Consider the following 20,553-nt stretch of genomic DNA (forward strand, 5'->3'; position numbering starts at 1 on the left):
GATATAGCACAAAATCAAACTGATTTAAACGTCAACGGTTTCATGTCTTGCATAGACCATCCTATTACAAATGTGATTTGTATTTAAAAAGGCTTCAAAGGAAATGCCCTATACGTATGCATTTGAAGGTCTATCATGTTCGTGATATATACATAATTAAAAGTGTCAAGCATATGCTGTAATTTGACCAAACATTGAGAAACATGTTCTACGATTTAAAAATATAGTGTAGAGTACCGAATCCTCCCGACACATCTACGTGCTCTAGGTGTTCAAAATTTTTCCCCATTCGATAATCAACTTACACAACATGCAAGATAGCAACAATGATCAACAATTAACTAGGACAGACGTGAGTGATAAAGTTAGGAAATACCTTTAGTAAACGAAAAAGAGTTGGTGAGAATGATTTTACGTCGCTTTTAGCAATATACCAACAATCGGCTGGGGACACCAGAAAAGGGCTTCCCACAATGAACGCTTTAACCACTAGGCTAACGTCACTGCCCCATAAACGATAACGAAAAGCAGAAAGAGTAATTTAAACATCTCTTGATCAGAGCACAAGTGACATACACGATAACAACAACGAGGTTAAAAAGGTACAAAAAGACAAATTTGATAGCATACACAATCCTAAACAAAAAGCAACCAATCGGCGTGAATAAAATGTTTTTCACTGCCAGGCATTAGATTATATGAGGGAAAAATACATTTCACGGATGGAATACAGAATGTAAGATTTTAGAACAAAAGATTTTAGGAATCATTCATGGAATCTCGGGCGTATTTTGAAGGAAAGAATCTTTAACTTCTTTGCATCACCTCAAAAGCGAATCCTAAGATGGTAACATTCATCTCACTGCAACAAGAGTCAAGTGTATCTAAGGAAAGAATGATTTCCACACAATTGCTGGTCGTCTTGTAACATGGGATGTAATGTGAGACGATAAGCAAGATTTAGCTCCCCTAGCGGGTCAGAACATAATGGAAAGGCCCACAGATTTGTAGTAACCAGTAGTACTTTCCAGAACACCGTCTAAACATTAAGTCCAAATATAGCAGACCACTGTAACCCCCGCCCTAGCTACAATGTTATACACGTGGAACATTGGCATTGTTTCCCAGTGAACAACACTGCCACACATCCGTACACTTATCTCGAGTTTGTGGTCTGACGTTCTCTGCCGTGATATTCTGTTGCCGTCACGTTCTACGTTGTATTCATGTGGACGCTACACTGACGTGCGACGTCACGATCCGAGCATTCCCTTAACCCATTTTCTATCATTGTTGCTTGTCGTGACATGATCTAAACTATGCACATGCTACACTCCGAACGAACTAGCCTTTTACAGAGAGCATTTGAAGCAGTCCTGAATATTGTTTGTTACTTCAGCAACATTTGTTTTTAAAAATTTATTGGATTTTGTTCACATCAAGTTTCATAAATGCATGTGTTTTAAGGCACGTAATGCTTACCCTTCTGCTAACACCCGGTGTCATCATTCAGTGGTCCGTTCGTGTGATTTGTATGACTCTTTTGGTCCTTCACAGCAAATGGAATCGACTTCTCATGATAGTCAAAACTTGGTAATCTGTTTCACTGACTTTGCATATTTTCAGTTGAGGATAAAAGGCAACATATCTGTGTCATAAATAGTATCCACAGAACACTATAAACACAAATCTGATACGAATTAGTCAGCATCCCTAGGAAGAAAGCCATGGATATTCAGTGAGATCAAATAAGACTAGATAAAGCGAAAGATAAAATGTTTTCCTCATTTGAGGGAAAGTGTTTTCATTGTCCGATAACGAGGTTAGGTCACAATAACGACATGACCCTCCTGAAGGTGAGCATCGCCGTGGTGCTGCCTCTTTTAGTGGACTGTGTGTGTGAACCCGGGCTTCAGGCCTGTGAGTTGGAGTGTTGGGGTGTGTGGAGCTCCTGTACCAGAACATGTGCTGGGCTGAAAACCAGAACACGGAAGATGTGCTGTGGAGTTCATGTTCCAGACTGTATCGGTAAATGTCGCCGACCCAACACGTCTGTGGAGACACAGCCATGTGCGACACACTGCCCCAATGGTGGAAGCTACATTGATGGCTACTGTCACTGTCCTCCTCTCAGACATGGAATTTGTTGTGAACGAGGTGAGAGTTATAGGTTAATAATCAGCTTTTCGATTTACCAATGAAGTTTGTTTCTTATGTTACCTAGCCCTGTTACGTCATGCCTGGTCTCTTTGGTCGTGAGATTATAGGGCATCGTAGGCTTGTTTGAGTTGTTATGTGCTGTGAGTAAAGGTCATTGTAGTAAACATAGTAACTGCTTGTTCATAATTCTCAATAATTACTTTTAGAATGTTTGTCAGTACATTTCTGAGTGTGTTTTTGTCATATTTCGAACTATTCTTGAATCGGGCTTGTTGGAAAAAGAAGGCGCATCTTCCCGTCATTCATGACAGACCATAAGATTGGATACAGTTTAGGATGGTAGACAACAGACGGAAGACAGCGGCAGCCATGTTTATAGTGGTTGGGGAATAATGGTCGAAATGGTACAAGTTGATGGTAACAACGTGACAGAACGCACACCGGAGCCGAGTGGCCAATATACATGGGGTGGAGATCCGCTCTGTCACTTGCAGATGTTGGACGGTGATTGTTCATCGACGCCTAGGCCGACGCCACGACTAGCAGCTCAATCCGTCAGCTTCTGTCGATGATCTGGGCCAAAATCCAAGACTGGAGACCGTATCTCCGATTCGTCTCTCTGACTGATTTTGTCAGTAAGGCCTAATACATAAGGACATTACGCCTTGTTGGTCAACCCACTCACAATGCAAATGTACAAACGTAAGATCCGATAGCATTGAGACTTAACGGTTCAGCCCGGAAGGGGAGTTATGATAAGATGGGATACACCGAATGTTTGCTGAATACATTAAACAGACAAAGAATAGACATAGAATTTCGGTGCACTTTGGACATAGATTGAAACAAACAGGTCGTTTGAATAGAAGAAGTTTGAAAGAAATGAAATTGTTTGATCAATGACAATGCTAAATAGTATAGGCTGGGCTGCAAACGTCCTGTACCGGAATATTTCATGACATGTTTCACAGACGAGACGGCTGCGTCTGGTGACTGTGCCCGACACTGCACGTGGATGAACTGGTTCTCATGGGGAAACTGCAGCACAAATTGTGGATATGCAACACGAACCAGGCAAAGATGGCGCTGTTGTCAAAGCGTGTTGAGCAGTACTGAGTGTACAGCTGATTGCAACTTCCGGGACAAGAGCACTGAAGAGAGAGTCTGCACTAAACACTGCACCGGGAATGGTAAGGAGTGGGGTCATAGACTGAAACAGTTATACTGTATGTGTCACTTAAAATCCTAAGCGTTTGTCATATACAAGTCGAATTATTTATTTATTGAGACCTTAATGTTAGCAATAATACAAAGAGGTTGTTTATTCATATATTGTTATCCTATCTTCCTGCTCCAACTTCTGAAGGTCTCTCAAACAAGCTAATACAAAGACCACCAGGCATTGAACGTTAAGGCCATGCTGTCAGTGTGTTGTAAGTGAGAACTGTCATATGCATATATACACCGTCACGATCTAAATGAACATTTGGTTGAAACCTTCCAAGAGGCCACACTATGAAGAAATATGTAGTAGACAGTGCGAGAGACATGGTATGGCAGTACTCAAAATGTTACCACAGTCAACCACGTTCCTGCTAAAATTCACCATTTCGCGTCAATATGTACAATTTGCTTACAGTTTATCCCTGCCGTCTCTAATATGCGAGGTCCAATGCTTGTCGTAAGAGTAGACTAATAGGATCGGGATCGCTCACTTGTTTGTCTGGACAACACGCAATAATGACATTAACAATAGTATGGGAAAATTGACAAACGGAATCAGTGCATTTAATAAAGTGAAACGACAAAACCCTTTCCACATCCATAAGAAATCTCGACTATAACATTGTGACTATGTTATGAGCATATATTTGTTCCAGCAGTATTACAGCTGTATGACGTTGTTGTAAACCAGTAACAAATGAAACATATCAATTCCAAGAATATAATATCTTCACGTAGACCAGAGTCAGACTTGCCAACTTTGTTCCTGGAACGCTTGGCAACCTTGGAGCAGTTGTACCCAGACATGAGGAGGGGGACAAAGGTCAAGGTCACGGTCACCTTGTTGCTGTGAAGGCCAATCCAATAAGGACTGTCTGTTTGACTGCCGGTTGTCGGAGGATGACTTAGTTCAATCCGAGAACTGCAGTGAAATTTGTTTAAACAACGGAAGCTTCTCAAGCAGCATCTGCCATTGTGGACAAGGCTATTCTGGATCTTGCTTCACTGATGGTAGGATGCTTCTTTTTCTGTTGATTACTGAGTATGACTCAGACACCTGATCATACTGTTAATGCCATAAAGAGCATCCTAGATGTGTGCCCGTGAAGCTCCGGGTTAGAACGATCCTACAGTAACCCATTCTTGTCGTAAGAGGCGTCTAACGGGATCGGGTTGTCAGGCGCACTGGCTTGGTTGACACATGTCATCTGTTCCCAATTGCTCAGATCGATGCTCATACTTGATCACTGGATTGTCTGGTTCAGACTCGATTATTTACAGATCTCCGCAATATGCTGACTGCGGCGTAAAACTAAACGCACTCACTCCTAGATGTGTACGTAGTACACGAATGGTTGTCATTGGAATAGAATGAACTCCGACTGCGTCCTAAGCCACACAAGGGTAAGGGACAGTCAGAATATTCTTCTTTCATATTGCTCATGTGGAAGGTCTTCTACGCCTCGAGGGCTATGAATAGAATTGTATTCTTTCATTATGGCTTTATATTTATAGAAGTTTGAATGACCTTGTGACCTGTTTGTAGTGAAAGGTAGGTCAACTGTGAAACAGTTTAATATAATAACAATGAACACCGTCACTCTTATCATGGTTGTGTCAGATGGTATAAGGGTTGGTGGGGTAGCCTAATGGTTAAAGCGTCCACTTGTCACGCTGAAGATCAGGGTTCAGTTCCCCACATGGATACAATTCGTGAAGCCCATTTCACATTTCCCTTGCCGTTTCATTGCTTGAATATTGCTCAAAGCGGCATAAAATCATACTCACTCACTCACTCAGATGGCACGACTGTCGTGTAGGACACACTGTTTGTATATACCATATATGTTCCGTACTACCATTCCAGAACGGAGTCAACATAGATCATCTGAAGTTCCTGAAAGGCATTTAAATGTTGGACGAACACTGTATACTTCAGTCTGTAATGGCATATTATTTAATGTGATGTTTATATTGTTAACATTTTCAGACTCAACCCAACTTCACTTCATTCACACCATCATCGCCTCTGTCGCATCCATTGTCCTCACGTCGCTTGTCTGGTAGGTATGATACTGCCATGTGTTCCTCTCCGAGTGAGTGAGTGAGGGAGTAAGTGAAACGTTTATGTCCATTGTACAATTCCGACTAAATCATAATGTCACCTGCGGAAGACGCTGTAGTTACGAGGGACAGTCAAAAAGTGATCGGCCTGACCTTGTAAATGATACAAATGCAGCTGTTTTTATGTTTTATTTTTCTACATATTATCTGTCAACCTCAAGCAAATTGGTTTTGCTACATTCCAGCCTTACGATCCCCATTTTGTTTGGTACCCCCCAAAAGCGCAAAATCTGCAATAAATGCACCACAAACTTCAGGTAACAAAATATGCAAGAAACATTTTGTCTGTTTGAGATAGGCAGACGTCCGCTAGAATCGAACTTAGATATTAAAGTGTATAAAAAAGCAATTTGAAAGTACAATCGCTTGTGTTTACTGAAACAGCTTGTTTTGGAGATACTACCTACCCCCTTTCAGACGACGACAAGGACATAACTTATTCTAATGTTTTCACTTTTTCACACATGATGCTAAAGGTTCAAAGTAAATACTGAATGGTCACACAAGTGTCAACTCTCAGTATATTGTAAACAGGGCCAGCTTGAATATCTAGACACAATGTTTTTGAAAGATTAGAATTGGGGCGTCTTTAAAAGAAACAGCCCCCGACTAAATATGAATCAAGCAATCGAAAGCTGCATTGTTTCTAGAAATATTATACCCCAATGTGTTGTGATGACTAATATCTCGTTAACCACATTACTCACATATGTGAATTTTTTTTATATGGCCTCGCTAATGATTCCTACAAACTAAAATGGAAGCTTTCCAAAAACATTGGACATCGAGAATATAGTTAGGCCGACTACGTTTTGACCGACCCTCGTACCACAAACCTCACAACTGATTTCAATCGAGACAAGGACTCAAAGTCTACAAACCAAATGTGCTGTTTTAGATAATGTCAATATTCACTTTTCAGGACTGGTGTTTATTGCATTAGGAACAGGAAGTGCAGGGGGCCACCAGACCAGCAGGGGTCATGTGATGCCAACAGTCCAGCTGAAATGGACAACTATACCAGTCTACATGCTGACGGGAGAGACGTAGTTCGGAACGTCAACAAGAATACGTGTTACGACAATGATGCATGTGAGCCCGTGTATGAAAACCCACAAGACGTGTTTATGTAATGCGCCAATTTTTAGGGTCCCATGTCGTGACATAGCTTGAATGTGGCTAAAGGCGGCGTAAAAATGCAAATACTCTTAGGTTTTAGATGAAGTTTAGCTCTGTAGAATGCTTTGGGACGATAAATATTCATTGCTTTGAACAAACATTGCAATTTGGGGGTAGTTGCGAGGTAAGTATTATGAATAATCGTTTTCAAAGGGAGGCTACTCAAGTCTGTTCAACTTCGTGTTTGTTTAGACTTCCGGCAAAATTGTTTCGTAATATGACTACAAAATAAAGACCGCAGTGATAAACGAAACAAAAGCAATTTTTAATTCAGAAAAGCCTCCACGCCACTACGGTCTTTGGCTGCAAGCAAAAACAGTGAAACTGATCTGCTGTCTGTCTGTCTGTCTGTCCTGTCATTATCCTTTGTGGGGTGCTGGCAAAAGCGAGACCACAACGGGGAAAGGCTGAGTGAGTGAGTATGATTTCACGCCGCTTTTAGCAATATTCAAGCAATATCACGGCGTGGGACATTGCAGTCAAGTCGGGAATCGAACTCGTATCTTCGATGTAACGAGCAAACGCTTTAACCACTTTGCTACTCCACCGCCATGGAAGGAAGGAACATAGTTTACACACATTCTTACTTAAATAAGATAAAATAAACCTTATAGTCGTAGCATTACATTTAATACACGAATAATGTTAAATCAAGTTAATCAAAATAAGGTGCTCACGATTTGGGTAATTGAATGACATTTGTATAATTTCTCTCTTTTCAGCGTCGTTTCGTTAGTATATTTTTAATGTTGATAGCAGGATCTGAATTCGGATTGTCACTGTCTTTGTAAATATATGGAGCCACCCTTCCTTAATTCTATTAAGAATGAAAGTTAGTCCTTCAGACACGGATTTGATGCACATGTGCTGGACCCACCAAAATATCTATCTTGGTTTTGAGAAGTCTTTGTTAACTCGTATTTGCGTTTTGTCTTTTACATTTGTTATATTGTAAATCTTGCTTACTTGTTATATAATTAATGCATTATCTTGTCCTAATGTATAGGTTGTTGGTGTTGTTGTTTCCCACTTGTGGCCTTGTAAACATCGGATATCAAACACAATGTTCAAACCAAATAGGGACCAACACTTTCCTGTTCCTTCAGAGAAGCTTTATTACCCTAAAACACCTTGTATTTCAGCACCAATAGAATGTCCAGTGAAAAAAAAAAGGAATCATATTATTTTTCTCAGACAGATATCCATCATTGCTTAGATATGTGATCAAGTATAGTGTAAACAATATACCAATAACATACCAACAATGATTATGAAACATTGAAGATAAAACGTGAATAATGAACAGACATTTTCTTCAGAGACAAAGAAGCGTTTTTTGCATAATACTCATTGTTTCGTGGCTGTTTTTATGTGTCTATTTTGAAGACTCTGCCAAGAAGGTGAAGACAGATCCATAATTATTATTACAAACAATAAACAGGTTTTTATGGAATTGTCTTCGTTTTCACCCATCTTTTAAGAACTTAAGAGACAGTCCTGTTTAACTAACAATTGTTTCACATAAACATCAGTGACAATTTAAAAAGGCAATTTTCAGTTTGTATATATCACTTTGTATTCAACTCGCTACAAATATCCTGTTCAACATTCACTAGTTATAATATATGTTTACATTTATTGTTTATAATCTCTGTCATGTTTAGAGGCTTTTATGTACATATTGATTATTAATATCCATCCACCACCTTTGTATGTCAATACCTTTTACTTTTGCAATGTGACCCATGACTTCAGCATCTGTTTCACATCTTTGTTGTATAAGCTATTTGCTATTCACCATCGATATAATCGCTGTTACACGTACAAATGCATCAACAATGTATCGTATAGCATAATAGTTTTATTTGTTTCCGTTTATGCAGATTAGAACAATATCTGTGGGGAACTGTTAACAATAGTTTTGGTTACATGTGTTTCATTTTTATCAACTATTCTTATGCCTAGATGTCTCACAATAAAACCGCTTTTATTCCTTAAACACTTGGATTTTCTGATTTGTTCTGGAATCACAGCTGTATGGACAATGTGTCTATAAGGAATCAAGAGTCTATATTACATATCCCTGTCTCCATGGCAGTTAGGTCAAGGACAACTTGCAACTTCTATGATATGTTGGATTGTTACACAGTACATTGTTTCAGAATAAAACATATTTTCGCATTATTCATCTTAGGAGTTTTTTTCATCTAAACTATGCTTAAATCAGAACAAATAAAGTGTTTGCTAGACTACAGCTGTGTCTGGAGAGGAAGCGAGAGCATGTGTTTGGGCAGTTTAGTTGTAGATCTGGGTTTGAATCGGTCTTCAGCAACCCATGCTTGTCGTAAGGGGCGACTAACCGGATTGGGTGGTCGTATCCCAATTGCATAGATTGATGCTCATGCTGATCACTCGATGGTCTGGTCACGACTCGATTATCTGCATACCACCGCCAAATATTTGGAATATTGCTGAGTGCGGGGTTAAACAACAAACAAACACAATTAATTTACCTGTAGGTCATTTATCCATTGATACGGTGGCGTGTATTTTAATAATTCATGGCAGTATTTGTTTCTTTCATTGTGGACTTTGTATGTATATATACACACATATACATACATACACACATATACATACATACATGCATGCATGCATGCATGCATTCATACATACATACATACATACATACATACATACATACATACATACATACATACATACATACATACATACATACATACATACATACATACATACATACATACATACGCACACATACAGACACAGATACCCTGCATACAAGACCATTTAACACAATTCAAACAATACAATGAAATACAATACAGTCATACAATACACGGTTGCATACGTACAGCTTATACAATACATAACATTCGTACACCATGTGATACATTCATCCAGCATTAATGAATGTAAAATATTAACATTTTAACTGAAGATGCAAGCTGTGTATAACCCTTTAGATAATGATTGACGCCGTTTAAACATGCTTGTTACTGTATCACGGTGATGGACTATGTCTGGTGTGTTTAATACATAGATGCGTAAATTTAGTAACTGAAGATGAGTTGTTGAAGGGTGGAAATACATCAGATTGTTGCATAGTTGAGAACAAGTCGTATCGAAGGTCGTTGTACATATCACATTCTACAAGGAAATGGATTTCACTTTCTATCTTATCCGGGCAGATGTGACACGCCCTAGCGTCGAGAGGTACTGCGGGTCGACTGTACCAGAGGTTTTCTATGTTTAATTGCAGGCTGCCACAACGAAGAAGTGCGAATATCTTTCTTGAATATCGGGGAATGGGTCTACACAAAAAATTAGCTTCAGGCTTCAAATCTTTCTGGGTTAGGCGGTATGTGCGAAGTTTATTTCCGTTTGGGTTGACATGGTCATTCCAGAGATCACAAAACCAACTGTATTCAACTGTATCCATGATATGAATCTTTCGTCGAAGTTGTGTTATGTTTACTGTAGATTTGTTAATTTGCTCATAAACATTGAGTTTTTCTAGATTGCTTAAAAACATTTTTTTCCAGAATCACTTCTATGGAGAGACCAATCATGGATACAACTTGGTAGTCTATGATGGGGCATACTCTTCAGGCGTTCCAGGAATCTGTATATTTCTAGTCTCTGGTTGGTTACACTGGTGGTCCACCTATGTCACCCCTTGCAGCAATATCAGAGGTACCAACAAACACAGTTAATTAAGATGCAGGTAATCTATCCATTGATATGGTGGCCTGTATTATACTAATTCATGGGTGCATATGTTTCTTCCATTGTGGACTTTGCCGATTAGATTCAGTTTCCAGATATATACTGCGAGAAATAACTAAAGGATCACAGGAATATGCAAGCATTCCTTTATTTTCCACTTTTCATCACCATGGCGCTATTCAAAGCTGGTGATGAAAACTGGAAAATATTGAAGGAACGCTTGAATTTTCCAGTGATCCTCTATTTGTTTCTCTCGGTATATGAAGACAGGCGTCATGTGAGGAAGTCAAAAGTGAGATCAGATATTCACACGTGATATATTTTATATCATTTCTCTTCTACACCAGTTTGATGTTGTGGCTGACATGGATCCGGAAATGCAAAATGCAGACATACTTCTGCCCTTCTGTTCTCTTAATGAACACTTATAATGCAAGAAATATTTCCAAACTTGGTATGTATTCAGTACTGTAATAAAAGAGACTTAACAACAATCAAGTAAGCGAGTCTGACCATCCAGTCCGGTTAGTCATCTGTAACGACAAGCATGGTTGGCTGAAGACCAATTCTAACCTGGATATTCACGTATATATTTCCTGCAACATACATATAAGAGGACTGTTCTTAGCCACAGTGCTAGATGGAGTCCCTGTATGTTTATAATCTCTGTCACATTAAAAGTTTTTTATTTCCATTTTAGTTATTATTATACATCCACCACCTTTGTGTGTCAATACCTTTTAGGAAGTTACTTTTGCAATGTGACCCATGACTTCAGCATCTGTTTCACATTTGTAGATTTCGCTGTTCAAAATGATATGTTAATGATTGAATATAGAGTCCTAATTCAAATAGGGATATTGAAAAGATTAAGAGCATAATCAGTGCCCCGAATCCATATCACTGCAGTTTGTAAACACTCAACGCTGACTCATGAAACAAATGTTCAAAGCATGACCATATGTCATTGACATACGTCGACTCACAGTTAGCTCATATCCATCTGTCAAAAGTCGTATTTAGCAATCCGTTTTGGAATGGTATTGCCATAGAAACGAGTTATAGCATAAGACGTTGCCACATTTGTTTAAAATTCCTTTGCCTTGCTGTTTGAGTTGAGGATATAATATTGCTTCAACGATAACGCAGTACAGTGTACACAACACAAATATTCACAGATAGATTATATCGTCATATTGTAACAAAGAGGTTAACGACAGACTCGCCTTGTATACAGTACTTCCTTGTTTCGATAGATATGAGTATTTTCCTCATCACTGTGAAGTTGTTCACACATGTCCAGGTTACAGAACGGTTCGCCAGCAGTTACAAACATCCGATGCATAAGGAAGTATAGAAGACACAGGCTGATAACAGACAATTTTATACGAGTCTTTCACATTTGTATGGGACAAACTGAGGTAACGGTTCTCATATCAAAACGCCTATTTCCACGAAATCGAAAAAAAGGGCTTCCCACAGTGAACGCTTAACCGCCAGGTTACCCCCACTAATTTAAAATCTCTTGGTGAGTGCACAAGTGGCATACACGATAACAACAACGAGGTTGAAATAGTACAAAAAGACAAATTTGATAGCATACACAATCCTAAGCAAAAAACAAACATACTGCGTGAACAAAATGTTTTTCACGGCCAGGCAAAAGATTATATGAGGGTAAAATCACGGATCTTATCACGGATCATAGATTTCACGGATGGAGTAAAGAATTTTAGATTTTAGAACTAAAGATTTTAGGAGAAGACAGGACAAGATTTTATTAGGTCAAAAACCAAAATAATACATTTCATTGACAATATATTGATCTTCAGCACATGGCAGGATTATGCACACTGTATAAATTGGTATTAATATGCAATGATTATGACACTGTCAAAGAGTAAGGGTATATACATGTAAAGTATACACTTATAAGTATTCATGTCTATTTCTTTCAGTCATAACATAATAAATACCTTTGGCAACGTTAAACATAACGTTATCATTTTCACTTTTCAGCACTCCGACAAATTTAAACATATTTGCATTTTGAAGGAGGGTAAAGGATAAATAACGCTGATGTATTTCCTTATATTAAAGACAAATAAGTAATACATGATACTCGTCTTCAATGTCCTGTTGACATATCAATAAATGGTATGTTCGGTGCACTCCATCTACCTTTCTCAATAATAAGCATGTGAGAACTAAGACGAAAACGTGTCATGGCAATTCTGTACTTTTTAACGTCAATATTAGATAAATATTTCTCGAAGCAAAGAGTTTCCTTAATATAAAGATACAATCTGGTTTCACTTAGAGTTGACAACTGGTGTTTCCACATTTGGGAATATATATCTCTAACCCTCTGTGTAAATCCTTCCACAAAAGCATCGCTATTGGAACAAACTGAGCAACCCACACATAGCCAAAAACCGAACCTATGTTTCATGAAATTTTGATTGTACCCTTTCAATGGCATCGGCTTCCATAAAACCCCAAACCTCACAGCCATAAGAAAGAATGGGGCACACAACTGATTGAAATAACTGACATTGTACATCAGAAGTAATATATGCAATTATATTAAATATTTGATATAAAGAACCAATTGCATTTTGACCTTGGTCCGACAAAGCTTTCTGAGCCGGGGAAAAACTTCCACCTATTGAAAATATTTGACCAAGATGTTTAAAATTACTGACAACCTCAAGATTTGAACCATTATATGTCCAAGTTTCCATCTTTGCCTGCCTACCTCATTTGCGAAAAATAACAATCTTAGTTTTTTCAGTATTAATATTCAATCCCCATTTTGAACAATAATATACACATCATATCCAAACCATCTTGTAACCCTTAAATACTATTACTGAAGATGACTATATCGTCGGCAAATAACAAGAGGAGCAAATGCACATAAGAAATAACAACACCCAGGTTGTCAACAGTAGATAATTCATCTACCATACCATTATAAATAACGAAAACAATATTTGTGACAAATTTTCCCCATGTCTAACACCAATGGACGACGTAAAAAAGCTCGAATGAACATTACCGGTTAGCTTTGCACAAGACTTAACTTCTTTATACATAATTTGGGCTAAATTAAAGAAAAATGAACTAACTCAAAGTTTAAATAACTTGTATCAATGTGCATGTCAATTTACATAATCAAATGCTTTTCGATAATCAACGAAGGCACAAAATAAGTTCTTAATTGCAATATTGATAAACCCATGTAAAACAAACATACCATCAACAGTGCTATAAGTTTCCCTAAAACCAGTCTGTTCCTCAATTATCAAACTCTACATTTCACACCAAAAGTAATTCTTGAATTCAATAAAGAAGTAAACAGTTTGCTGAGACATGACAATAAAGTTACACCTCTATAATTGTCCGGTATTGACTTACTACCCTTCTTATGAACAGGAACGATAACTCCCTCAGTCCAACTGGACGGGCAATACCATATTCTAAAACTAACATTGAATAACTTAGAACTGGAAGTAAAAGAAATTCACCATAAATAAAAAACTCGTTCACAAAACCATCAAAACCTGCAGACCTGCCCATCCCAAATTTCTTAATAGCATTAGAAACCTCATTTGGACTAATTTCGACACCCATTTCCTCTCTACCCATCTCTGTATATTACCAAAATCAGTCTCCCTTGCAACATCGTTATCTATGTCTGGGACTATCTCAGGATTGAACAAACTTCTAAAGTGATCCTCAAAGTTACAATTACCAATACTACTTGACTTCTTTCTGTGGTGCTTTACGGTTTTCCAAAACTGCTTAATGTCCGTTTTGCTTAATCGTGATAAATCATTTGCTGCTTTCTTTTTGTAACATTTAACCTTTATTCTACAACATCTTCGATAAGCAGATCGACATCCAACCATATAAACTCTATTCTATCAATGTCACTACCAGATAAGGTAAACTTAGCCTCTGCCTCTTTGAGGTTTGACCTCAGCTCACAGCACTCGTCGTCGAAACAACACTTGTCACGTAGAGCACGTGCACCCGGGTTGATCACATGACCACTACCGGCATGTAACAAAACATCATTGATCACAGTTGTCAATATCATTCTTGTCAATATTTACATCATCTAAAATATGATCTTGGCTTTGTGGAACATCCTTTGAATAATCATCCTCCAGCAATTTCTTAAATTCTTTACACTTGCTATCTTTCCACTTGTTTCGATCTCTAAATTCACCAGTAGGCTCCGCTGTTTGTGAATAATGAACAGCTTTAAACACAAATGTAGAGAACGGTGATCTGAAAATTCAGAATTCTTTCCAATTGTAAAATGATTAATCAAAGGAAACGTATCAGTGGTTGACAAGAAGTAATCCATAACACTTTCACCCTGACGGCCACAAAATGTGAAATTACCGACATCATGATCGTTACCGACTCGTCCATTCACGTTTCTTAGCTGCAATGTTTTACATAATTCTAATAGTCTACTTCCATTTTCATTAACAATTTTGTCCTATGATACACACTTTAATGGAACTCCAATATTATCCATAAACGATGTCTCGGATTCAATGTCATCAACAACATAGTCCTCTGGAAGAGGAATATAATCAATGTTTCTGGTATCCTCCTGTTCAACATTGTCAGGTTTTTCTCCGGTACGGCTGTTGAGATCGCCCATAATTGTAATGTCACCAATTGTTTTATGTTCAGCAACATGTTGAAATAACAGTTCAAAAGTATCTAAACCCTGATACACGTTTCTCCTACTAGAATTCGATGGAGTTATATAAACAAAGAACAAATAGAGACCTTTCTCCAACTGAAAAGTTACCTTGTCAAAACGAAAAATCATGATGTCCTCACAATCACTATGTATGATAGCGTGTTGTGTATATACGCCACCATTCCACCAGAGTTCCTGCTGGCCCCTCTCCTTCTCTGTCTGTGTTTACTGTAAACTTCATATCCGTCCACATTCACTTCACTCCTCTGGTTTGTCCACGTTTCCGACAGCAGAATCACATCATGTTGTTTTATTTTACTTGCAAAATCCACGTTCTCCAACTTGTCAACTAAGTTACCGTTCACGTTCCAGGCTGTGAACGACACGCCCCCTGGACTCCTGGACATCCGGTCCTAGTGGTTCCCTCATCCTTTGCGAAGACGTCAATCTCACGAACAACTTTAAGTTTTCACAATATACAATCACATTCGCTGTTTGGGTAACAACGTTGAGAAATTTCGTGCAAGCAGGAAAGTGCACAGATTCATTGTTGTCTAATCTGTTTATACCTTACACCTCAGAACCATTAAAAGAATTAGTTGAATTTTTGTGTCGAAAAACGTCTCAAAAAACAAGGATGGGTCAACCATACCAAGTTTATACAAATGACGCATAGAAAACCGTTTTCATCTTCATCACAGATGTGAGTGAGTTTAGTTTTACGACGCTTTTAGCAACACCACAGCGGGGGACACCATAATTGGGCTTCGATCCCGGGTCTTCAGCGTGACGAGCGAACGCTTTAACTACTAGGCTACCCCATCGCCAGCTGTTTGAATCAAATGTAAGACCTTTTTTACCTTAAGTTTATAAAACTATTTTACGTTTCTCGATAGACGTCAACCTTTTCAGAATGCCACATTTGCCTTGTCCAGATTTACCTTCAGGACCCAAGCATCTTCATACAATTCTGAAGTAATGAGGTGTTTCTGTAACCCTGATACTTCATCAGATGCAACAAGAACATCACCTACATTAAGGAGTGTTACACATGAATGGTGAACAGTTATGGATGTGAACATCTGTTTTACGAGGAACGTTAAAAACAGATATTGTTTATATAAGACCATGTGAGAACGTGTCACCTTGGTATGACCTTGTTTTGATGTTTGTGGTGAAATGAAAGCTCAGGGCACGTGTCACACAATGCAGATTCATAACAGTGTAATGAATGATCTCGTGTTTACGCGAGCCGGTGTAGGTTGTTCAACTATCAGATCGACTCAACCCTCGGTTGTCCATGTTTAATAAGTCTGAGCTCTCTCGATTTGTATGTTTGGAAATGAAACCTGACTTTGAATTGATTCCTGTTTGATTTTTTTAATCGTCAATGACAGTACATCACTGTCGGAGTAGGAAATTAAGCGTTACAGGCCTGTTATGTGATTCTGCAGTGAAGCGTCCTTGAATCCCAATGGCCGCATTGAACAGCATTACATCCACACCTGCTGAAAGGCAACAGCAAAGCGGCTAGAAGCCATGATGTATGATTATTATGTCATTGTTTCGCATTCTCAACTCTTCTTGTACCCGTGAAGATCCGGGTAAGAGTTCATCTTCAGCAACCCATGCTTGTCGTTAGAGGCGACTTGGTCAGGCTTGCTGACTTGGTTTACACATGTCATCGTATCCCAATTAGGTAGATTGATGCTCATGCTGTTGATCACTGGATTGTCTGGTCCAGGCTCGACTATTTACAGACCGTCGCCATATAGCTGGAATATTGCTGAGTGCGGCGTTTAACTAACAAACAAACCACCCTTCTTGTTTACCAGTGCAGTTATTTCTTTTCACACAGCCGTCATATATCTTTAATCACTTACTTGTTATCTGTTACCGGCAAATTTCGTACTGAATCGAGGTCATCGACCTACGTTGTCATAACATTAACTTTAAACCCGAAAATTCCTTCCTGGTTTCTGTGCCTTGTATTTTCTGTTGTGTGACGTGTGCAGTCCATGACAGCAATATCATAACGACCCCGGAGTGAATTGGTGCTACATATTATGGTGGCAGTATTTGTGGGCGCGTGACACAGTGTTTGATGTGGAGTGCTAGATGCGATAGCTATTGAGGAAGTGTCATTTTATATGTGCAGAATATTCTTTCTCAATATTTATATTTGCAATGCATGTGATGCTTTGAATATATTAACATGTCAACTGGTAGTTGAGAGCTACAGGTCGCTCTACCCCCACATACAGAGTACAGCCCTCAATTATTATTAATACAGCTCGAGGACGCTTGCATAATAGTAATCAGTACAGTGTGTGGAACCAAATTATGCTTAGGACCTAACTCCTGTTTGTTTGTTGTTCAACGCAGCACTCGGCACTATTTCAGCTATGTGAGAGCGGTCTGCTAGTAATTACATAATAATATCATTCTGGACCTGACAATCCAGTGACTGACATCATGAGCATCAGTTGGGATAAGATGACATTCAGTATACTCAATCCCGTTAGCCGCCTCTAACAAGCATATAGCATTGACTGATCTCCACTGTGTCTGTGTGTCGTGTTGAAATACATCATGTATTCCCGTTAGCAAAGCTTCAAACATAGCTTTTTGTAGGAGTTATAATTCTGAAAGTGACGTTTGAGCTATAATTCTGGACGTGACGTCTGAGCTATAATTCTGAATGTGACATCTGAGCTATTATTCTGGACGTGGCGTCTGAGCTATAATTCTGGACGTGACGTCTGAACTATATACTTCTGGATTTGACGACTGAACTATAATCCTGAACGTGACGACTGAACTATAAATCTGAACATTACGTCTGAACTATAATTCAGAACGTGACGTCTGAGTTATAATTCTGAAAGTGACGTTGTAGTTTATTACGTCAAACCTCAACTCATTGTACTCAATCGCAATGTGAAACATTGTTCCTGTTCCTGTGCTAGTTACTGTATTTAGACTCGTAATGATATTACAAGCAAGAGATTCGTGTTAGAAAGCTTTATTAGGAACTGTGATGCTTACAGTGGCTGGTGCTATGAGCACCTGGCCTTGAACAGGAAGTCAAATGAGAGTGACCTCCCTTAGTATGTACAGCTAACCGACAGACAGACAGACAGATTTATTCAGTATAAGGCCTTTGGCCCAAAATACAGACAATATAGGGTTACAAAATATCCCTGCGCATAATACATATTTACATACATTTCATAGCATAAAACAGTACAAATGCATGATATGAATATATTATATATTACTTTGCCTTATTTGTTGTGCTTTAAATAAAAAGATTGAAGTGTTATGCAAAATATCATAATTATGAGAAGCGATTATAGAATTAAAGTTATGTTGAGAGGTAGTATTGATGTATTTACCAATAAGTGTATTACGGAAAAAAACTATAAGCTTCACAGATTAGAAGTACATGATATTCATTTTCAATCAAATACTTTTTTTGGGGATAAACAGAGAGGACAGAGTCTTTCTTCATATGGTGTAGCTTGATGTCTTCCAGTGTTGACAGCTATTCTAAAGTTACTGCATCTGAAGCGCGATAAGATCCTTTTTAAGCGAGATGGAAGTGATGAGTTCAGATAGTATTCAACAGTCAGTAGGGATTTATATTGTTTATATGACCAAGAGTCAGATAGGTTATTAACATTTACACTCCAGGTTTGTTGTAGATTGTCAAATAGTCTCTGCTTAAACATTGATAAGAAAATGTTTTTGTCTCCAACATCTTGGGAAATCCATGCATATCCAAATCCAAATCTGAATAAAATATTTTTAATATTAGTAGCATAAGTGGTGCGTCTCATATCATCAAGGGCAGTGAGCATCCTGTAGCACTGGTGGGGAGTCTCTCTCAGGGCCCATTTGTATTAGCCTACACCAGTACTTGACAGCTCTTGTCATATATGTAAGCTGCAGTTGAGCTCTACCACACTCACCTAGCACCATTACATTACATGTATTCTTTGACACTTTGAGAAAAGATTTGCACATTTTCACATGAACATCTTCAATTATTTTGCTGTAATTAAATCCCCAAATTTCAGAGCCATAGCACAGGATAGAAGTAACAATACTGTCAAATATTTTGAACAAATCTTTACAAGGAATATGACCAAGTGTCCTCTGATATCTGTTTATAGCCACCACAGCTTTAGAACTCTGGGAAGCTAAAGAAATTTGAGCCTGTGTCAATATCAGTTTGGGTGTATACATAATGCCTAAATATCTGTAGAAGGGTACAACTTCAATGTTTTCGCCATTATAGGTCCACTTTTCATAACTTCTGAGGGGTCCTCCATTTCTAAAGACCATGACTTTCGTTTTCTTCAAGTTCACTTTCATTCCAGTTTCTAAGCAAAATAAGTTCAGAGCATCTATTTTCTTTTGGAGTTGAATGGCTGAATAAGCTACAGATGACACATTATCTGCAAACATTATGGCAAAAACATTTTTAAAATCTTGTGAGATAAAAACACCTTCTCCTCCAACATCTTCCAGTTGTTTTAAAAGCTTGTTGATGAATACAACAAATAGCTGAGGGCTCAAAATACAGCCTTGGCGGGTGCCAATATTACACTTGAAGTAACCTGTTAATCCTCTTGAACCCCTCACACAGGCACACAGGCTCAAATACATAGAGATGAGAAGATTATAGAATTTTCCCTTTATTCCCACATCCTTCAAACTTTGTAATAGAATATCATGTCTTATAGTGTCAAATGCCTTTGAAAAATCCACAAACAGGCAGTAAAATCTCCCTTTCTTTTTTCCGGTATATTCCTGTATCATTGCTTGCAGATTAAATATATTGTCAATAGTTGAGTAGTTTGATCTGAAACCTGCTTGTAGCTCATCAATAATCATATTGTCTTCACAGAAAGTCTTGAGTCTCCAGTTTAATATAGAAGTAAATATTTTACACATAGTATCAATTAATGAAATTCCCCTGTAGTTGTTAACATCATTCTTATCTCCAGATTTGAAAACAGGGCAAATAATACTTCTGTTCCAAGCAGGAGGAAATACACCACTGTCAAATATCTGATTGAACATGGCTGTAATTGTGGGTAAAATAGTACTTGTTGTATTTTTAAAATATTCCGTGACATATCCATCAGGTCCAGGTGATTTATTATTTGCTAACTTTTTTATATGTTGTTCAACTTCTTGGCAGCTAATAGGTTGATTTAATTCCGCCCTGGTACCACTGTCATCTTCATCTATAGTAGGAGGTAAAGAAGGTGGATTTTCTGTTTTGAGGAGAGAAGAAAAGTGATCTGTCCATTCCTGGGTACTGATTCCATCTGGCATGTGTGATTGTCTTCCCTGTTTCAGCAATTTCCAGAAAA

At 38.3% G+C, this 20,553-nt stretch overlaps 1 protein-coding gene across 1 annotated transcript in view; it reads left to right on the plus strand.

Moving 5' to 3' along the window:
* Positions 1-1,841: 1,841 nt before the first annotated feature.
* Positions 1,842-20,553, plus strand: part of LOC124258965 (A disintegrin and metalloproteinase with thrombospondin motifs adt-2-like) — a 44,998-nt gene continuing 26,286 nt past the window's right edge. Inside the window, exon 1 of the mRNA XM_046693033.1 lies at positions 1,842-2,157. Within this exon, the coding sequence (XP_046548989.1) occupies positions 1,842-2,157 (316 nt within the window). The remainder of the gene's footprint in view (positions 2,158-20,553) is intronic.

This window comes from Haliotis rubra, unplaced genomic scaffold (assembly GCF_003918875.1).
Source record: "Haliotis rubra isolate DU_JTF1 unplaced genomic scaffold, ASM391887v1 Scf704, whole genome shotgun sequence".
NCBI classification, from domain to species: domain Eukaryota; kingdom Metazoa; phylum Mollusca; class Gastropoda; order Lepetellida; family Haliotidae; genus Haliotis; species Haliotis rubra.